General features: G+C 47.0%; 2 protein-coding genes across 13 annotated transcripts in view; both read right to left on the bottom strand.

The window, feature by feature from the left end:
• Positions 1 to 14982, bottom strand: part of LOC127927372 (dual specificity mitogen-activated protein kinase kinase 5-like) — a 32608-nt gene that overhangs the window by 1870 nt on the left and 15756 nt on the right. Inside the window, exons 4-7 of the mRNA XM_052513669.1 lie at positions 14489 to 14558; positions 12978 to 13018; positions 10209 to 10267; positions 6369 to 6423 (exon numbers count right to left, since the gene is read on the bottom strand). Coding sequence (XP_052369629.1) covers positions 6369 to 6423; positions 10209 to 10267; positions 12978 to 13018; positions 14489 to 14558 — 225 coding nt within the window. The remainder of the gene's footprint in view (positions 1 to 6368; positions 6424 to 10208; positions 10268 to 12977; positions 13019 to 14488; positions 14559 to 14982) is intronic.
• Positions 49 to 2899, bottom strand: LOC127927371 (uncharacterized). Of its 12 annotated transcripts, none has more exons than XR_008127227.1 (3): positions 2853 to 2899; positions 1893 to 2228; positions 49 to 1844 (listed from the first exon to the last, which is right to left on the bottom strand). XR_008127227.1 is itself a non-coding variant. In XM_052513660.1 (3 exons), the coding sequence occupies exons 2-3, from the start codon at positions 2653 to 2655 to the stop codon at positions 1480 to 1482; spliced, it is 1128 nt and encodes a 375-aa protein (XP_052369620.1). In that variant the 5' UTR covers positions 2656 to 2660; positions 2853 to 2893; the 3' UTR covers positions 49 to 1479. The 12 variants fall into 12 exon arrangements, 9 of the variants coding, with proteins under 9 accessions (XP_052369620.1, XP_052369624.1, XP_052369621.1 ...); XM_052513660.1 differs by having other exon boundaries at positions 1893 to 2660; positions 2853 to 2893; XM_052513664.1 differs by lacking the exon at positions 2853 to 2899 and having other exon boundaries at positions 1893 to 1940; positions 2133 to 2716.

The raw sequence follows: 14982 nt of genomic DNA, 5'->3' as shown, positions 1-14982 counted from the left end.
GTGTCCATCCAGCCAGGTGTCCATCCAGACAGGTGAACCAGGTGTCCATCCAGCCAGGTGTCCATCCAACCAGGTGTCCATCCAGCCAGGTGTCCATCCAACCAGGTGTCCATCCAGCCAGGTGTCCATCCAGCCAGGTGTCCATCCAGCCAGGTGTCCATCCAGCCACTATTCTAATATTCACACAGAAAGACATTCCACTGACAGAGGGGTTTCCATCAAACGGACTTGTTGTGAATAAAAACGTTTGTAATGACGTAGTGCTTCTAAAAAACACGTCTTCAGATTAAACACAGCAGTTCAATGTGCTTCCATCTCCTCTTGAACTCTACCGATGGTTTTGCTACAAACGTTTTTAGGGAAAGAGCAAACTTGTCCGATCTGGTCTTGGCACATTCTCACTTGGCAGATAGAGTGATCTGGTCTTGGCACATTCTCACTTGGCAGATAGAGTGATCTGGTCTTGGCACATTCTCACTTGGCAGATAGAGTGATCTGGTCTTGGCACATTCTCACTTGGCAGATAGAGTGATCTGGTCTTGGCACATTCTCACTTGGCAGATAGAGTGATCTGGTCTTGGCACATTCTCACTTGGCAGATAGAGTGATCTGGTCTTGGCACATTCTCACTTGGCAGATAGAGTGATCTGGTCTTGGCACATTCTCACTTGGCAGATAGAGTGATCTGGTCTTGGCACATTCTCACTTGGCAGATAGAGTGATCTGGTCTTGGCACATTCTCACTTGGCAGATAAGAGTGATCTGGTCTTGGCACATTCTCAATTGGCAGATAAAGTGGATAAGCTTCTTGATGAGACAAAATATCATTTTATTTTTCAAATGGCAGCCAAGCACCATGATGTCACCATGATAGCCTACAAATAATATCCTAGATAGGCCTATTTCCTGGAAATGAATATCCTAGATAGGCCTATTTCCTGGAAATGAATATCCCAGATAGGCCTATTTCCTGGAAATGAATATCCCAGATAGGCCTATTTCCTGGAAATGAATATCCCAGATAGGCCTATTTCCTGGAAATGAATATCCCAGATAGGCCTATTTCCTGGAAATGAATATCCCAGATAGGCCTATTTCCTGGAAATGAATATCCCAGATAGGCCTATTTCCTGGAAATGAATATCCCAGATAGGCCTATTTCCTGGAAATGAATATCCCAGATAGGCCTATTTCCTGGAAATGAATATCCCAGATAGGCCTATTTCCTGGAAATTAGCATGAAGCTCATCACCGCACATTCACCAACTTAAGAAGTTCATCATAACTTATTTCACCTGTAGTCAAATAAACACTTCCTGCTTTTCCAGGGTCGTAGCGGGAAAGGACCACACAGCACCACAACATGATGTTGTTCTAGCAATACAGGAGCATCTCCACCAAAATATGAAGCAGAATCTATTTCACTGAAATGATCCGCTCTTGTCGAACGCATTCAGTTTTGTCGACATTTCTGAAATCTTACAGACAATTATCTTTCTCCATCACACCTGTCGTGAGTGTTTTAATGAAGGGCCAATTATCTTTCTCCATCACACCTGTCGTGAGTGTTTTAATGAAGAGCCAATTATCTTTCTCCATCACACCTGTCGTGAGTGTTTTAATGAAGAGCCAATTAGCTTTCTCCATCACACCTGTCGTGAGTGTTTTAATGAAGAGCCAATTAGCTTTCTCCATCACACCTGTCGTGAGTGTTTTAATGAAGAGCCAATTAGCTTTCTCCATCACACCTGTCGTGAGTGTTTTAATGAAGAGCCAATTAGCTTTCTCCATCACACCTGTCGTGAGTGTTTTAATGAAGAGCCAATTAGCTTTCTCCATCACACCTGTCGTGAGTGTTTTAATGAAGAGCCAATTATCTTTCTCCATCACACCTGTCGTGAGTGTTTTAATGAAGAGCCAATTAGCTTTCTCCATCACACCTGTCGTGAGTGTTTTAATGAAGGGCCAATTAGCTTTCTCCATCACACCTGTCGTGAGTGTTTTAATGAAGAGCCAATTATCTTTCTCCATCACACCTGTCGTGAGTGTTTTAATGAAGGGCCAATTAGCTTTCTCCATCACACCTGTCGTGAGTGTTTTAATGAAGAGCCAATTATCTTTCTCCATCACACCTGTCGTGAGTGTTTTAATGAAGAGCCAATTAGCTTTCTCCATCACACCTGTCGTGAGTGTTTTAATGAAGAGCCAATTAGCTTTCTCCATCACACCTGTCGTGAGTGTTTTAATGAAGGGCCAATTAGCTTTCTCCATCACACCTGTCGTGAGTGTTTTAATGAAGAGCCAATTATCTTTCTCCATCACACCTGTCGTGAGTGTTTTAATGAAGAGCCAATTAGCTTTCTCCATCACACCTGTCGTGAGTGTTTTAATGAAGAGCCAATTAGCTTTCTCCATCACACCTGTCGTGAGTGTTTTAATGAAGAGCCAATTAGCTTTCTCCATCACACCTGTCGTGAGTGTTTTAATGAAGAGCCAATTAGCTTTCTCCATCACACCTGTCGTGAGTGTTTTAATGAAGAGCCAATTAGCTTTCTCCATCACACCTGTCGTGAGTGTTTTAATGAAGAGCCAATTAGCTTTCTCCATCACACCTGTCGTGAGTGTTTTAATGAAGAGCCAATTAGCTTTCTCCATCACACCTGTCGTGAGTGTTTTAATGAAGAGCCAATTGGCTTTCTCCATCACACCTGTCGTGAGTGTTTTAATAAAGAGCCAATTAGCTTTCTCCATCACACCTGTCGTGAGTGTTTTAATGAAGAGCCAATTATCTTTCTCCATCACACCTGTCGTGAGTGTTTTAATTAAGAGCCAATTAGCTTTCTCCATCACACCTGTCGTGAGTGTTTTAATGAAGAGCCAATTAGCTTTCTCCATCACACCTGTCGTGTTTTAATGAAGAGCCAATTATCTTTCTCCATCACACCTGTCGTGTTTTAATGAAGAGCCTGGTAATTCATACGCATAAAATGGTCCGTTTCCATCAGCTTATTATTTAATCAACCTTATACACACATTCTGCTCTGCTTCAGGACAAAACACACTGAAACAACCCCCGAGCCATCCCAGGTTACCAGCTCTGTTGTGAGTGAGGACACGAGCTCAGTTCCAGCCTTTTTTCATAAAGTCTATAGCCTAATAAAGACACGTCCTCGGCTGGCGTGACCCTTGTCACTTCATCAATACCTACAACAACCCCCCAATCTCCAACACCCTTCCCATTTAAACCCCATGACAGCTATCAGATAAATATTTATATCTCATAACCTGTATTAGATAGAGACATCTGTTTGGGTGGATGGGGTAGGGGCTGGTCCTGGCTAGCAGGCTTGTCAATAGCCTGATTGTGTGGGCAGATGCTTGTTTGTGCTGCTGAGACCAGCATGATATCAAGTCAATGACCTGCTGTCAAGGTTCATTTTGGCCAGGGGGAAAGGGGCTACACTGGGGGTTAAAAATGACCCAGCACCACCACCACCTACTCCAATTCAGCCCCATTGATTGGGTTACATGGGAGGGGGGTGAGACACTTGTCAGGTGTCAGAGAGACAGAGAGACAGAGAGACAGAGAGACAGAGAGACAGAGAGACAGAGAGACAGAGAGAGAGAGAGAGAGAGAGAGAGAGAGAGAGAGAGAGCAGGAGGGGGGATACTTGTCAGGTGTCAGAGACAGAGAGAGCAGGAGGGGGGATACTTGTCAGGTGACAGAGACAGAGAGAGAGAGCGCAGGAGGGGGGATACTTGTCAGAGAGAGAGAGAGCAGGAGGGGGGATACTTGTCAGGTGACAGAGACAGAGAGAGAGAGAGCAGGAAGGGGGAGATACTTGTCAGGTATCAGAGACAGAGAGAGAGAGAGCAGGAGGGGGATACTTGTCAGGTGACAGAGAGAGAGAGAGAGAGAGAGAGGGGGGGGATACTTGTCAGGTATCAGAGACAGAGAGAGATAGAGCAGGGGGGGGATACTTGTCAGGTATCAGAGACAGAGAGAGAGAGAGCAGGAGGGGGGAGATACTTGTCAGGTATCAGAGACAGAGAGAGAGAGGGAGAGAGCAGGAGGGGGGATACTTGTCAGGTATCAGAGAGAGAGAGATAGAGCAGGGGGGGGATACTTGTCAGGTATCAGAGACAGGGAGAGAGAGAGCAGGAGGGGGGAGATACTTGTCAGGTATCAGAGAGAGAGAGAGAGAGGAGGGGGATACTTGTCAGGTATCAGAGACAGAGAGAGAGAGAGGAGGAGGGGGGATACTTGTCAGGTATCAGAGACAGAGACAGAGAGAGCAGGAGGGGGGATACTTGTCAGGTGTCAGAGACAGAGAGAGAGAGAGCAGGAGGGGGGAGATACTTGTCAGGTGTCAGAGACAGAGAGAGCAGGAGGGGGGAGATACTTGTCAGGTGACAGAGACAGAAAGAGAGAGAGCAGGAGGGGGGAGATACTTGTCAGGTATCAGAGACAGAGAGAGAGAGAGGAGGAGGGGGAGATACTTGTCAGGTATCAGAGACAGAGAGAGAGAAGGAGGAGGGGGGGGATACTTGTCAGGTATCAGAGACAGAGACAGAGAGAGGAGGAGGGGGGAGATACTTGTCAGGTATCAGAGACAGAGAGAGAGAGAGAGAGAGAGGTATCAGAGACAGAGAGAGAGAGAGAGAGAGAGAGAGAGAGAGAGAGAGAGAGAGAGAGAGAGAGAGAGACAGAGAGACAGAGAGAGAGAGAGGAGACAGAGAGAGAGACAGAGATAGCAGGAGGGGGAGATACTTGTCAGGTATCAGAGACAGAGAGAGAGAGAGAGAGAGAGAGAGAGAGAGAGAGAGAGAGAGAGAGAGAGAGAGAGAGACAGAGAGAGAGGGAGACAGAGAGAGAGACAGAGAGAGAGACAGAGATAGCAGGAGGGGGAGATACTTGACAGGTATCAGAGACAGAGACAGAGAGAGGAGGAGGGGGAGATACTTGTCAGGTATCAGAGACAGAGAGAGAGAAAGGGAGAGAGCGGGGGGGGGGGATACTTGTCAGGTATCAGAGACAGAGACAGAGAGAGAGCAGGAGGGGGGAGATACTTGTCAGGTATCAGAGACAGAGAGAGAGAGAGAGAGAGAGAGAGAGAGAGAGAGAGAGAGAGAGAGAGAGAGAGAGAGAGAGAGAGAGAGAGAGAGAGAGAGGGAGACAGAGAGAGAGACAGAGATAGCAGGAGGGGGGAGATACTTGTCAGGTATCAGAGACAGAGAGAGAGAGAGAGAGAGAGGGAGAGAGAGACAGAGAGAGGGGGTATGGCTCCATTAGACCAATGTGTTACAGGCGACATCGGGGAAGTGGCTGGGCTTAATTGTCTGCTTGACACACTTTGCCTGGCCTTACGTGTGTGAGTGTGTCCTAGGCAACAGCGCTCAGCTAAGACAATGAATATCTATCCAGTAGGTCAGGATAAAGATGTCGACCGGGGCAGGCGGTGAAACAGGAAGTGAGCAGCAGCTTTCAGAGGAAATCAATGACCGGCCACTCAGTAACAGGGACATGATGTGTCTTCTATAACAGGACAACACTCACTAACAGGGACATGATGTGTCTTCTATAACACTCACTAACAGGGACATGATGTGTCTTCTATAACACTCACTAACAGGGACATGATGTGTCTTCTATAACAGGACAACACTCACTAACAGGGACATGATGTGTCTTCTATAACACTCACTAACAGGGACATGATGTGTCTTCTATAACAGGACAACACTCACTAACAGGGACATGATGTGTCTTCTATAACACTCACTAACAGGGACATGATGTGTCTTCTATAACAGGGACTAACAGGGTGCAGGCCAAGGCCCTGAGGACAGGGACTAACAGGGTGCAGGCCAAGGCCCTGAGGACAGGGACTAACAGGGTGCAGGCCAAGGCCCTGAGGACAGGGACTAACAGGGTGCAGGCCAAGGCCCTGAGGACAGGGACTAACAGGGTGCAGGCCAAGGCCCTGAGGACAGGGACTAACAGGGTGCAGGCCAAGGCCCTGAGGACAGGGACTAACAGGGTGCTGGCCAAGGCCCTGAGGACAGGGACTAACAGGGTGCAGACCAAGGCCCTGAGGACAGGGACTAACAGGGTGCAGACTAAGGCCCTGAGGACAGGGACTAACAGGGTGCAGGCCAAGGCCCTGAGGACAGGGACTAACAGGGTGCAGGCCAAGGCCCTGAGGACAGGGACTAACAGGGTGCAGGCCAAGGCCCTGAGGACAGGGACTAACAGGGTGCAGGCCAAGGCCCTGAGGACAGGGACTAACAGGGTGCAGGCCAAGGCCCTGAGGACAGGCCATTGGGGACACGTGTGTGTTAGTTCAGAAGGGGGAGAAATACAATACCTGTCCATTAGTCAAAATCTTCTTTAGCTCTGCGGAGGACTTCTTTAGACTGGGACTGAAAAATGACAACATCTGGGTTCAGTCAAAAGACACAGACTACAGAGCAAAGGTGTGATGTCGACACTATAGTCTACAGTACCAGTCAAAAGTCTGGACACACCTGCTCATTCTCAGCTTTTTCTTTATTTTTTCTACATTGTAGAATAACAGTGAAGACGTCCAAACTATTAAATATCACATATGGAATCATGCAGTTACCCCCCAAAAAAGTGTTTGTCAAAGTAACCACCCTTTGCCTTGACGACAGCTTTGCACACTCTTGGCATTCTCTCAACCAGCTTCATCTGGAATGCTTTTCCAACAATCTCTAATGAATTCCCACATATGCTGAGCACTTGTTGGCTGCTTTTCCTTCACTCTGCAGTCCAACTCATCCCAAACCATCTCAATTGGGTTGAGGTTAGGTGATTGTGGAGGTCAGGTCATCTGATGCAGCACTCCACAGCCTGGAGGTGTGTTGGGTCATTTCCCTGTTGAAAAACAAATGATAGTCCCACTAAGCGCAAACCAGATGGGATGGGATGGCTTATCGCTGCAGAATGCTGTGGTAGCCATGCTGGTTAAGTGTGCCTTGAATTCTATAGTGCCACCAGCAAAAGAACACCCACACCATTACACCTCCTCCTCCATGCTTCACGGTGGGAACCACACATGCGGAGATCATACGTTAACCTACTCTCCATCTCACAAAGACACAGCTGTTGAAAACAAAAATCTCAAATTTGGACTCATCAGACCAACGGACATATGTCCACCGGTCAAATGTCAATTTCTCGTGTTTCTTTGGCCCAAGCAAGTCTCTTCTTATTGGCGTCCTTTAGTAGTGGTTTCTTTGCAGTAATTCAACCATGAAGGACTGATTCACACAGTCTCCTCCGAACAGTTGATGTTGAGATGTGTCTGTTACTTAAACTCCGTGAAGCATTTATTTGGGCTGCAATCTGAGACTGGTAACTCTAATGAATGTATCCTCTGTAGCAGAGGTAACTCTGGGTCTTCCTTTCCTGTGGCAGTCCTCATGAGAGCCAGTTTCATCATAGCGCTTGATAGTTTTCGTGACTGCAATTGAAGAAACTTTCAAAGTTCTTGAAATGTTCCAGATTGACTGACATTCATGTCTTAAAGTAATGACGGACTCTCGTTTCTCTTTGCCTATTTGAGCTGTTCTTGCTAATATGGACTTGACTACCTTCTGTACACCACCCCTATTGAAATGCATTCCAGGTGACTACCTCATGAAGCTGGTTGAGAGAATGCCAAAAATGTGCAAAAATTACAGCTTCAAAATTGGCATTCTCTCAACCAGCTTCATGAGGTAGTCACCTGGAATGCATTTCAATTAACAGGTGTGCCTTGTTAAGTTAATTTGTGGAATTTCTTTCCTCCTCCTCAATGCATTTGAGCCAATCAGTTGTGTTGTGACAAGGTAGGGGTGGTGTACAGAAGGTAGCCCTATTTGGTAAAAGACCAAGTCCATAGTATGGCAAGAACAGCTCAAATAAGCAAAGAGAAAGGCAAAGGGAGGCTACTTTGAAGACATATGATTCCATATGTGTTATTTCATAGTGTTTATGTCTTCACTATTATTCTACAATGTAGAAAATAGTAAAAAAATAAAAAAAAACCTTTGAATGAATAGTTTTGTCCAAACTTGACTGGTACTGTACATAGATACCGAGATATTCAAAAACACTGTCTATCTGAGAAGCACAATCATCTATCCATCCACCAACGCACTCCTTCACCCATCCACCAACGCACTCCTTCACCCATCTATCCATCCACCAACGCACTCCTTCACCCATCTATCCATCCACCAACGCACTCCTTCACCCATCTATCCATCCACCAACACACTCCTTCACCCATCTATCCATCCACCAACGCACTCCTTCACCCATCTATCCATCCACCAACGCACTCCTTCACCCATCTATCCATCCACCAACGCACTCCTTCACCCATCTATCCATCCACCAACGCACTCCTTCACCCATCTATCCATCCACCAACGCACTCCTTCACCCATCTATCCATCCACCAACGCACTCCTTCACCCATCTATCCATCCACCAACGCACTCCTTCACCCATCTATCCATCCACCAACGCACTCCTTCACCCATCTATCCATCCACCAACGCACTCCTTCACCCATCTATCCATCCACCAACGCACACTCCTTCACCCATCCACCAACGCACTCCTTCACCCATCTATCCATCCACCAACACACTCATTCACCCATCTATCCATCCACCAACACACTCATTCACCCATCTATCCATCCACCAACGCACTCCTTCACCCATCTATCCATCCACCAACGCACTCCTTCACCCATCTATCCATCCACCAACGCACTCCTTCACCCATCTATCCATCCACCAACGCACTCCTTCACCCATCTATCCATCCACCAACGCACTCATTCACCCATCTATCCATCCACCAACGCACTCATTCACCCATCTATCCATCCACCAACACACTCATTCACCCATCTATCCATCCACCAACGCACTCATTCACCCATCTATCCATCCACCAACACACTCATTCACCCATCTATCCATCCACCAACGCACTCATTCACCCATCTATCCATCCACCAACGCACTCATTCACCCATCTATCCATCCACCAACGCACTCATTCACCCATCTATCCATCCACCAACGCACTCATTCACCCATCTATCCATCCACCAACGCACTCATTCACCCATCTATCCATCCACCAACACACTCATTCACCCATCTATCCATCCACCAACGCACTCCTTCACCCATCTATCCATCCACCAACGCACTCCTTCACCCATCTATCCATCCACCAACGCACTCCTTCACCCATCTATCCATCCACCAACGCACTCCTTCACCCATCTATCCATCCACCAACGCACTCATTCACCCATCTATCCATCCACCAACGCACTCATTCACCCATCTATCCATCCACCAACGCACTCATTCACCCATCTATCCATCCACCAACGCACTCCTTCACCCATCTATCCATCCACCAACGCACTCCTTCACCCATCTATCCATCCACCAACGCACTCCTTCACCCATCTATCCATCCACCAACGCACTCCTTCACCCATCTATCCATCCACCAACACACTCATTCACCCATCTATCCATCCACCAACGCACTCATTCACCCATCTATCCATCCACCAACGCACTCATTCACCCATCTATCCATCCACCAACGCACTCCTTCACCCATCTATCCATCCACCAACGCACTCATTCACCCATCTATCCATCCACCAACGCACTCATTCACCCATCTATCCATCCACCAACGCACTCATTCACCCATCTATCCATCCACCAACGCACTCATTCACCCATCTATCCATCCACCAACGCACTCATTCACCCATCTATCCATCCACCAACGCACTCATTCACCCATCTATCCATCCACCAACACACTCATTCACCCATCTATCCATCCACCAACGCACTCCTTCACCCATCTATCCATCCACCAACGCACTCCTTCACCCATCTATCCATCCACCAACGCACTCCTTCACCCATCTATCCATCCACCAACGCACTCATTCACCCATCTATCCATCCACCAACGCACTCCTTCACCCATCTATCCATCCACCAACGCACTCCTTCACCCATCTATCCATCCACCAACGCACTCATTCACCCATCTATCCATCCACCGGCATTTCCATACATTCCCCCATCCATGCCTCCTCCATCCACCCCCAGGCAGTTGGGCCTTAACCCTCCAGACTCCTCACCTATTGTTGGGCATAGAGCCGATGGCGGCGGGGGAGCAGTCATTGGGCCTTGTGTTCACCTGCAGCCAAAAAGAGACAGAGACAATAAGTTGGCAAGGCCAACAGCCAGCCAGGCAGGCAGCAAGCACACAGGCCTTCTAATGAACCCATTGACTGACTCAACACAACACAATCTCTCTCTCTTGCTCTCTTTTTTCTCTTAGTTCAAACTGAGGGTTAATTGACTTTTGTTAGAGAGAAAGAGAGAGAGGGGAGGAGTAGCTTGAGAGAGAGGGAGAGAGCAGGAGAGAGAGAGTATAAGAGAGAAAGATAGAGAACGAGGAAGACAGAAAAATAGAGAATGAGGGAGACAGAGAGAGACAGAGGGAACGAGGGAGACAGAGAGAGAGGAGAGAGGAGAGAGGAGAGAGAACAATGGAGACAGGAGAGAGAGAGGAGAGAGAACGAGGGAGACAGGGAGAGAGAGAACGAGGGAGACAGGGAGAGACAGAGGAGAGAGAACAAGGGAGGCAGGAGAGAGAACGAGGGAGACAGGAGAGAGAACGAGGGAGACAGGGAGAGGAGAGAGAACGAGGGAGACAGGGAGAGATCGAGGAGAGAGAACGAGGGAGACAGGGAGAGAGAGAGGAGAGAAAACGAGGGAGACAGGGAGAGAGAGAGAGATAGAGGAGAGAGAACGAGGGAGACAGGGACAGATAGAGGAGAGAGAACGAGGGAGACAGGGAGAGAGAGAGAGATAGAGGAGAGAGAACGAGGGAGACAGGGAGAGATAGAGGAGAGAGAACGAGGGAGACAGGGAGAGGAGAGAGAACGAGGGAGACAGGGAGAGAGAGAGAGACTATGGGAGTATGGGAGGAGCATCGATGAACAAACGGATTGAAAGACTCACATTAGGAGGAAAAGTACCATCTCTCTAGGAAATGTACTTCTGTCCAGCTCTGCATGGGTATGGTGGGGTTTTACACCGAAGACCCAGCACACCCGGATTCAACCCAGGTTCAACAGAAACCAGAGGGAAACGGGGTGGTCGTTCTAAAAATAACTTGTTTAATTGGGGTCCACAGGTCACCGTGTTTGGTCCACTAAGGCAGGGATTCTCCTTTTAATTAGTGCCTAGAGAAGACCTCATTTAAATGTACAGTATCTTGTTCCTCATTTTCTAGAGCCAATTAATTTGAGATGAAACATTATCGAAGGGTTTCAACATCATCTATGGAGACACAAAGATTCCACCTTTAAAGAGATTCCCCATCAAAACATTGTCAACAGGAAGCCTTGACGTAAATGTTAGGTAAAATACAGGTACAGTGATTTCAGCATTTCAAGGGAAGCCACGGCCCTACGATTAAAACACAACGCAATGTAGTCTTAATAGAATGGAACATGGATTTAACAATGACCTAGAGACACGGTTGTCAGCTTGCTTAACCCATTTAAGACATTGTAATTAGCGGAAGGGTTTCAATAGTTAACATATGAGCAGAACATGAAGATGGAGAGTCCGGGATGTTTCTGAATGGGGGTTTCTGGGTAATGACCATTTCATGGTCGGGTGAAAAAGCATTTCCTCCGTGGTGCTGCTTGACTTACTTGGTCTAACCCTGCTCATCTTCAACATCCAATCAGATGTGTGAAAATTGAGGGGACCATGATGCATTGGGGGGCAGCTTAGAATATAATACCCTGCTCTTAGCCGCCCATCACAGAGTAACCAAATGAGTACTGGGAGCTGAATAAGGAGAGAGAGCGAGAGAGAGAATGAGAGAGAAAGAGAGAGATGAGAATGAGAGAAGAGAGAGATGAGAATGAGAGAAGAGAGAGATGAGAATGAGAGATGAGAGAAGAGAGAGATGAGAATGAGAAAGAGAGAGATGAGAATGAGAGAAGAGAGAGATGAGAAAGAGAGAGAAAGAGAGAGAGAGATGAGAGAGATGAGAATGAGAGAAGAGAGAGATGAGAATGAGAGAAGAGAGAGATGAGAATGAGAAAGAGAGAGATGAGAATGAGAGAAGAGAGAGATGAGAATGAGAGAAGAGAGAGAGAAAGAGAGAGAGAGACAGAAAGAGAGAGAGAGACAGAACGAGAGAGAGAGACAGAAAGAGAGAGAGAGACAGAAAGAGAGAGAGACAGAAAGAGAGAGAGAGAGAGAAAGAGAGAGAGAGACAGAAAGAGAGAGAGAGACAGAAAGACAGAAAGAGAGAGAGAGACAGAAAGAGAATGAGAGAATGAGAGAAGAGAGAGAGAGAGAATGAGAGAAGAGAGAGAGAGTGAATGAGAGAAGAGAGAGAGTGAATGAGAGAGAGAGAATGAGAATGTGTGTGTGTGTGTGTGTGTGTGTGTGTGTGTGTGTGTGTGTGTGTGTGTGTGTGTGTGTGTGTGTGTGTGTATGTGTGTGTGTGTGTGTGTGTGTGTGTGTGTGTGTGTGTGTATGTGTGTGTGTGTGTGTGTGTGTATGTATATGTGTGTGTGTATGTGTGTGTATGTATGTGTGTGTATGTATATGTATATGTGTGTGTGTGTGTGTATGTATATGTATATGTGTGTATGTATATGTGTGTGTGTATGTGTGTGTATGTGTGTGTATATGTATATGTGTGTGTGTGTGTGTGTGTGTGTGTGTGTGTGTGTGTGTGTGTGTGTGTGTGTGTGTGTGTGTGTGTGTGTGTGAAAGAGAACCTTGACTTCAATTGACATTTCAATAAGTGGAACACAGCGTTACCAATCCATTTCGCCCCAACTTTTCTCCTGAAACAATTATTGAGACGGTACCTTCAGGCCGTGTATGTTCCGGATCCCTGGAGTCTTGCCGGCTGAAACAGTAATTGACTAAATTTTAGAACACATCACAGGGCCATTTACAAATGGTGCTGAAAAGGAATCGTTTAAAAAGGCGAAATGAGGGTGAATCTGAAATTAGCTGTGCAGAAAAATGATTGAGATGTGGCTCTGGAGACCGGGAGAGAGAGAGGAATTAGGAAAATATGTTTTATTTCAGGCTCTGTTTATAAATGGGTTGCTGCTTGGCTGGAGGACTAGTGGCAGACATTTGTAGTTATGCTCCGTTTCAGTTACACATACGCAGCTAGATGGTGACGTAACACCTGTACTAGATGAATACATGGGCTGTCTCTCTCTCTCTCTCTCTCTCTCTCTCTCTCTCTCTCTCAGCTAGATGGTGACGTGAAGTAACACCTGTACTAGATGAATACATGGGCTGTTCTCTCTCTCTCTCTCTCTCTCTCTCTCTCTCTCTCTCTCTCTCTCTCTCTCTCTCTCTCTCTCTCTCTCTCTCTCTCTCTCTCTCTCTCTCTCTCTCTCTCTCTCTCTCTCTCTCTCTCTCTCTCTCAGCTAGATGGTGATGTGAAGTAACACCTGTACTGGATGAATACATGGGCTGTGGGGATCTCTCTCACTCTTTTCCAAGACAAACAGCTTAGTACATTAACATACTCCAAGTATTCAACAGAGCCGTATTCAACTCTGACCCTATGAGGTCCGGAGCCTGCTGGCTTTTCTGTCCTACCTGATAATGAATAACACACCTACCTGGTGTCCCAGGTCTACATCAGTCCCTGATTAGAGGGGAACAATGGAAACATACAGTGGAGCTGGCTTGGAGGTCCAGAGTGGAGTTTGAGGACAATAGTGCATTGTGTAATACCCTAACTCTTATCAACTGTGAACAAGACCCCAGTGACAGGCAAGGAACAAGTCATTAATTCATTGGTGAAACAGACCACACATCAACAACACTTTCTTTCTTAGTCGTGAAAACATTTAGAAAACCTATTAAAACACAAATGGAACATCCAATGCATTAGAGCTTTAGTGAGTTTTAGAGGGAAACGAAGCCACACTGCACATTTCCCTCAACACAATACCATTAAAGTCCATGTTAAAGGCTCTGTCAATTTTGATTGATTGCTTTGCAGTGGCTGTGTTGATTCTTTCCACTCATGGGCACCCACAATTCTCTAGTCCTCTACCCAGAACCCACCACTTTCTCTCTACAGTCTCTCTCTCGCCCCAGCACCCAGCCTCTTTCTCTCTCGCACCCCAGCACCCAGTCTCCCTCTCTTGCCCCAGCACCCAGCCTCTCTCTCTCTCGCCCCAGCACCCAGCCTCTCTCTCTCTCGCCCCATCACCCAGCCTCTCTCTCACCCCAGCACCCAGTCCCTCTACACAGCCAACATCCCTCCCCATCAATGAACTGTGATCTCATCACAGAGCTTAGAAAACCTAGTTTGTAGTGCTCAGAAGACACACACACACAAACATACCTCGAGGAAATATCTGGAGAGGCTCAGGCAGTAGGCCATTCATCCGCTGCTCCTTCACATTATTGCAGTACTGAGGAGAGAGAGGAAGAGATACCCAATAATCATCAGTGAGGAAGAGGAGGATAGCGAACATAAATCCCTTTTAACCAAATGTTTTCTCAACACCAGGGTGGTGAGTATAGCCTAGTCTACAACAGACACATGCTGTGTTGAAAGCTGCTGCAGGTAGAGTCTAGTGCCCTGTGGGCTAGTTCAGGAACGGCTGTAGCATCAACCTCCTCCTCTCCAGGTCATCAGCTCACCGAACAGTCGGTTAGACCCTGTTGGGATCTCTCTCACACACACACACACAAGCCTTGGAGACTACTGCCAAAGCAACATTGCAATTCATGTTTCAGTTAACTAAACCATCTGTTAAAAAATGTGCATGTGAGTGTGTGTTTAACCCCACCTCCTTCTTTGGAGGGTTGAGACCTTTGGAAATGAACAGAGAG

This window comes from Oncorhynchus keta, unplaced genomic scaffold, assembly GCF_023373465.1.
Source record: "Oncorhynchus keta strain PuntledgeMale-10-30-2019 unplaced genomic scaffold, Oket_V2 Un_scaffold_13527_pilon_pilon, whole genome shotgun sequence".
NCBI classification, from domain to species: Eukaryota; Metazoa; Chordata; class Actinopteri; order Salmoniformes; family Salmonidae; genus Oncorhynchus; species Oncorhynchus keta.
The sequence above is the reverse complement of the archived record's forward strand: the minus strand, read 5'-3'. Positions and strand labels throughout refer to the sequence as shown.

Bases quoted from the DNA above. Each gene is read 5' to 3' on its own strand.
- LOC127927371 (XM_052513659.1), bottom strand. From the start codon at position 2,703: ATGGAGAAAGCCAATTGGCTCTTCATTAAAACACTCACGACAGGTGTG. The intron at 1,845-1,892 runs GTGTGATGGAGA...CACTCACGACAG, and splicing joins CATTAAAACACTCACGACAG to GTGTGATGGAGAAAGCTAAT.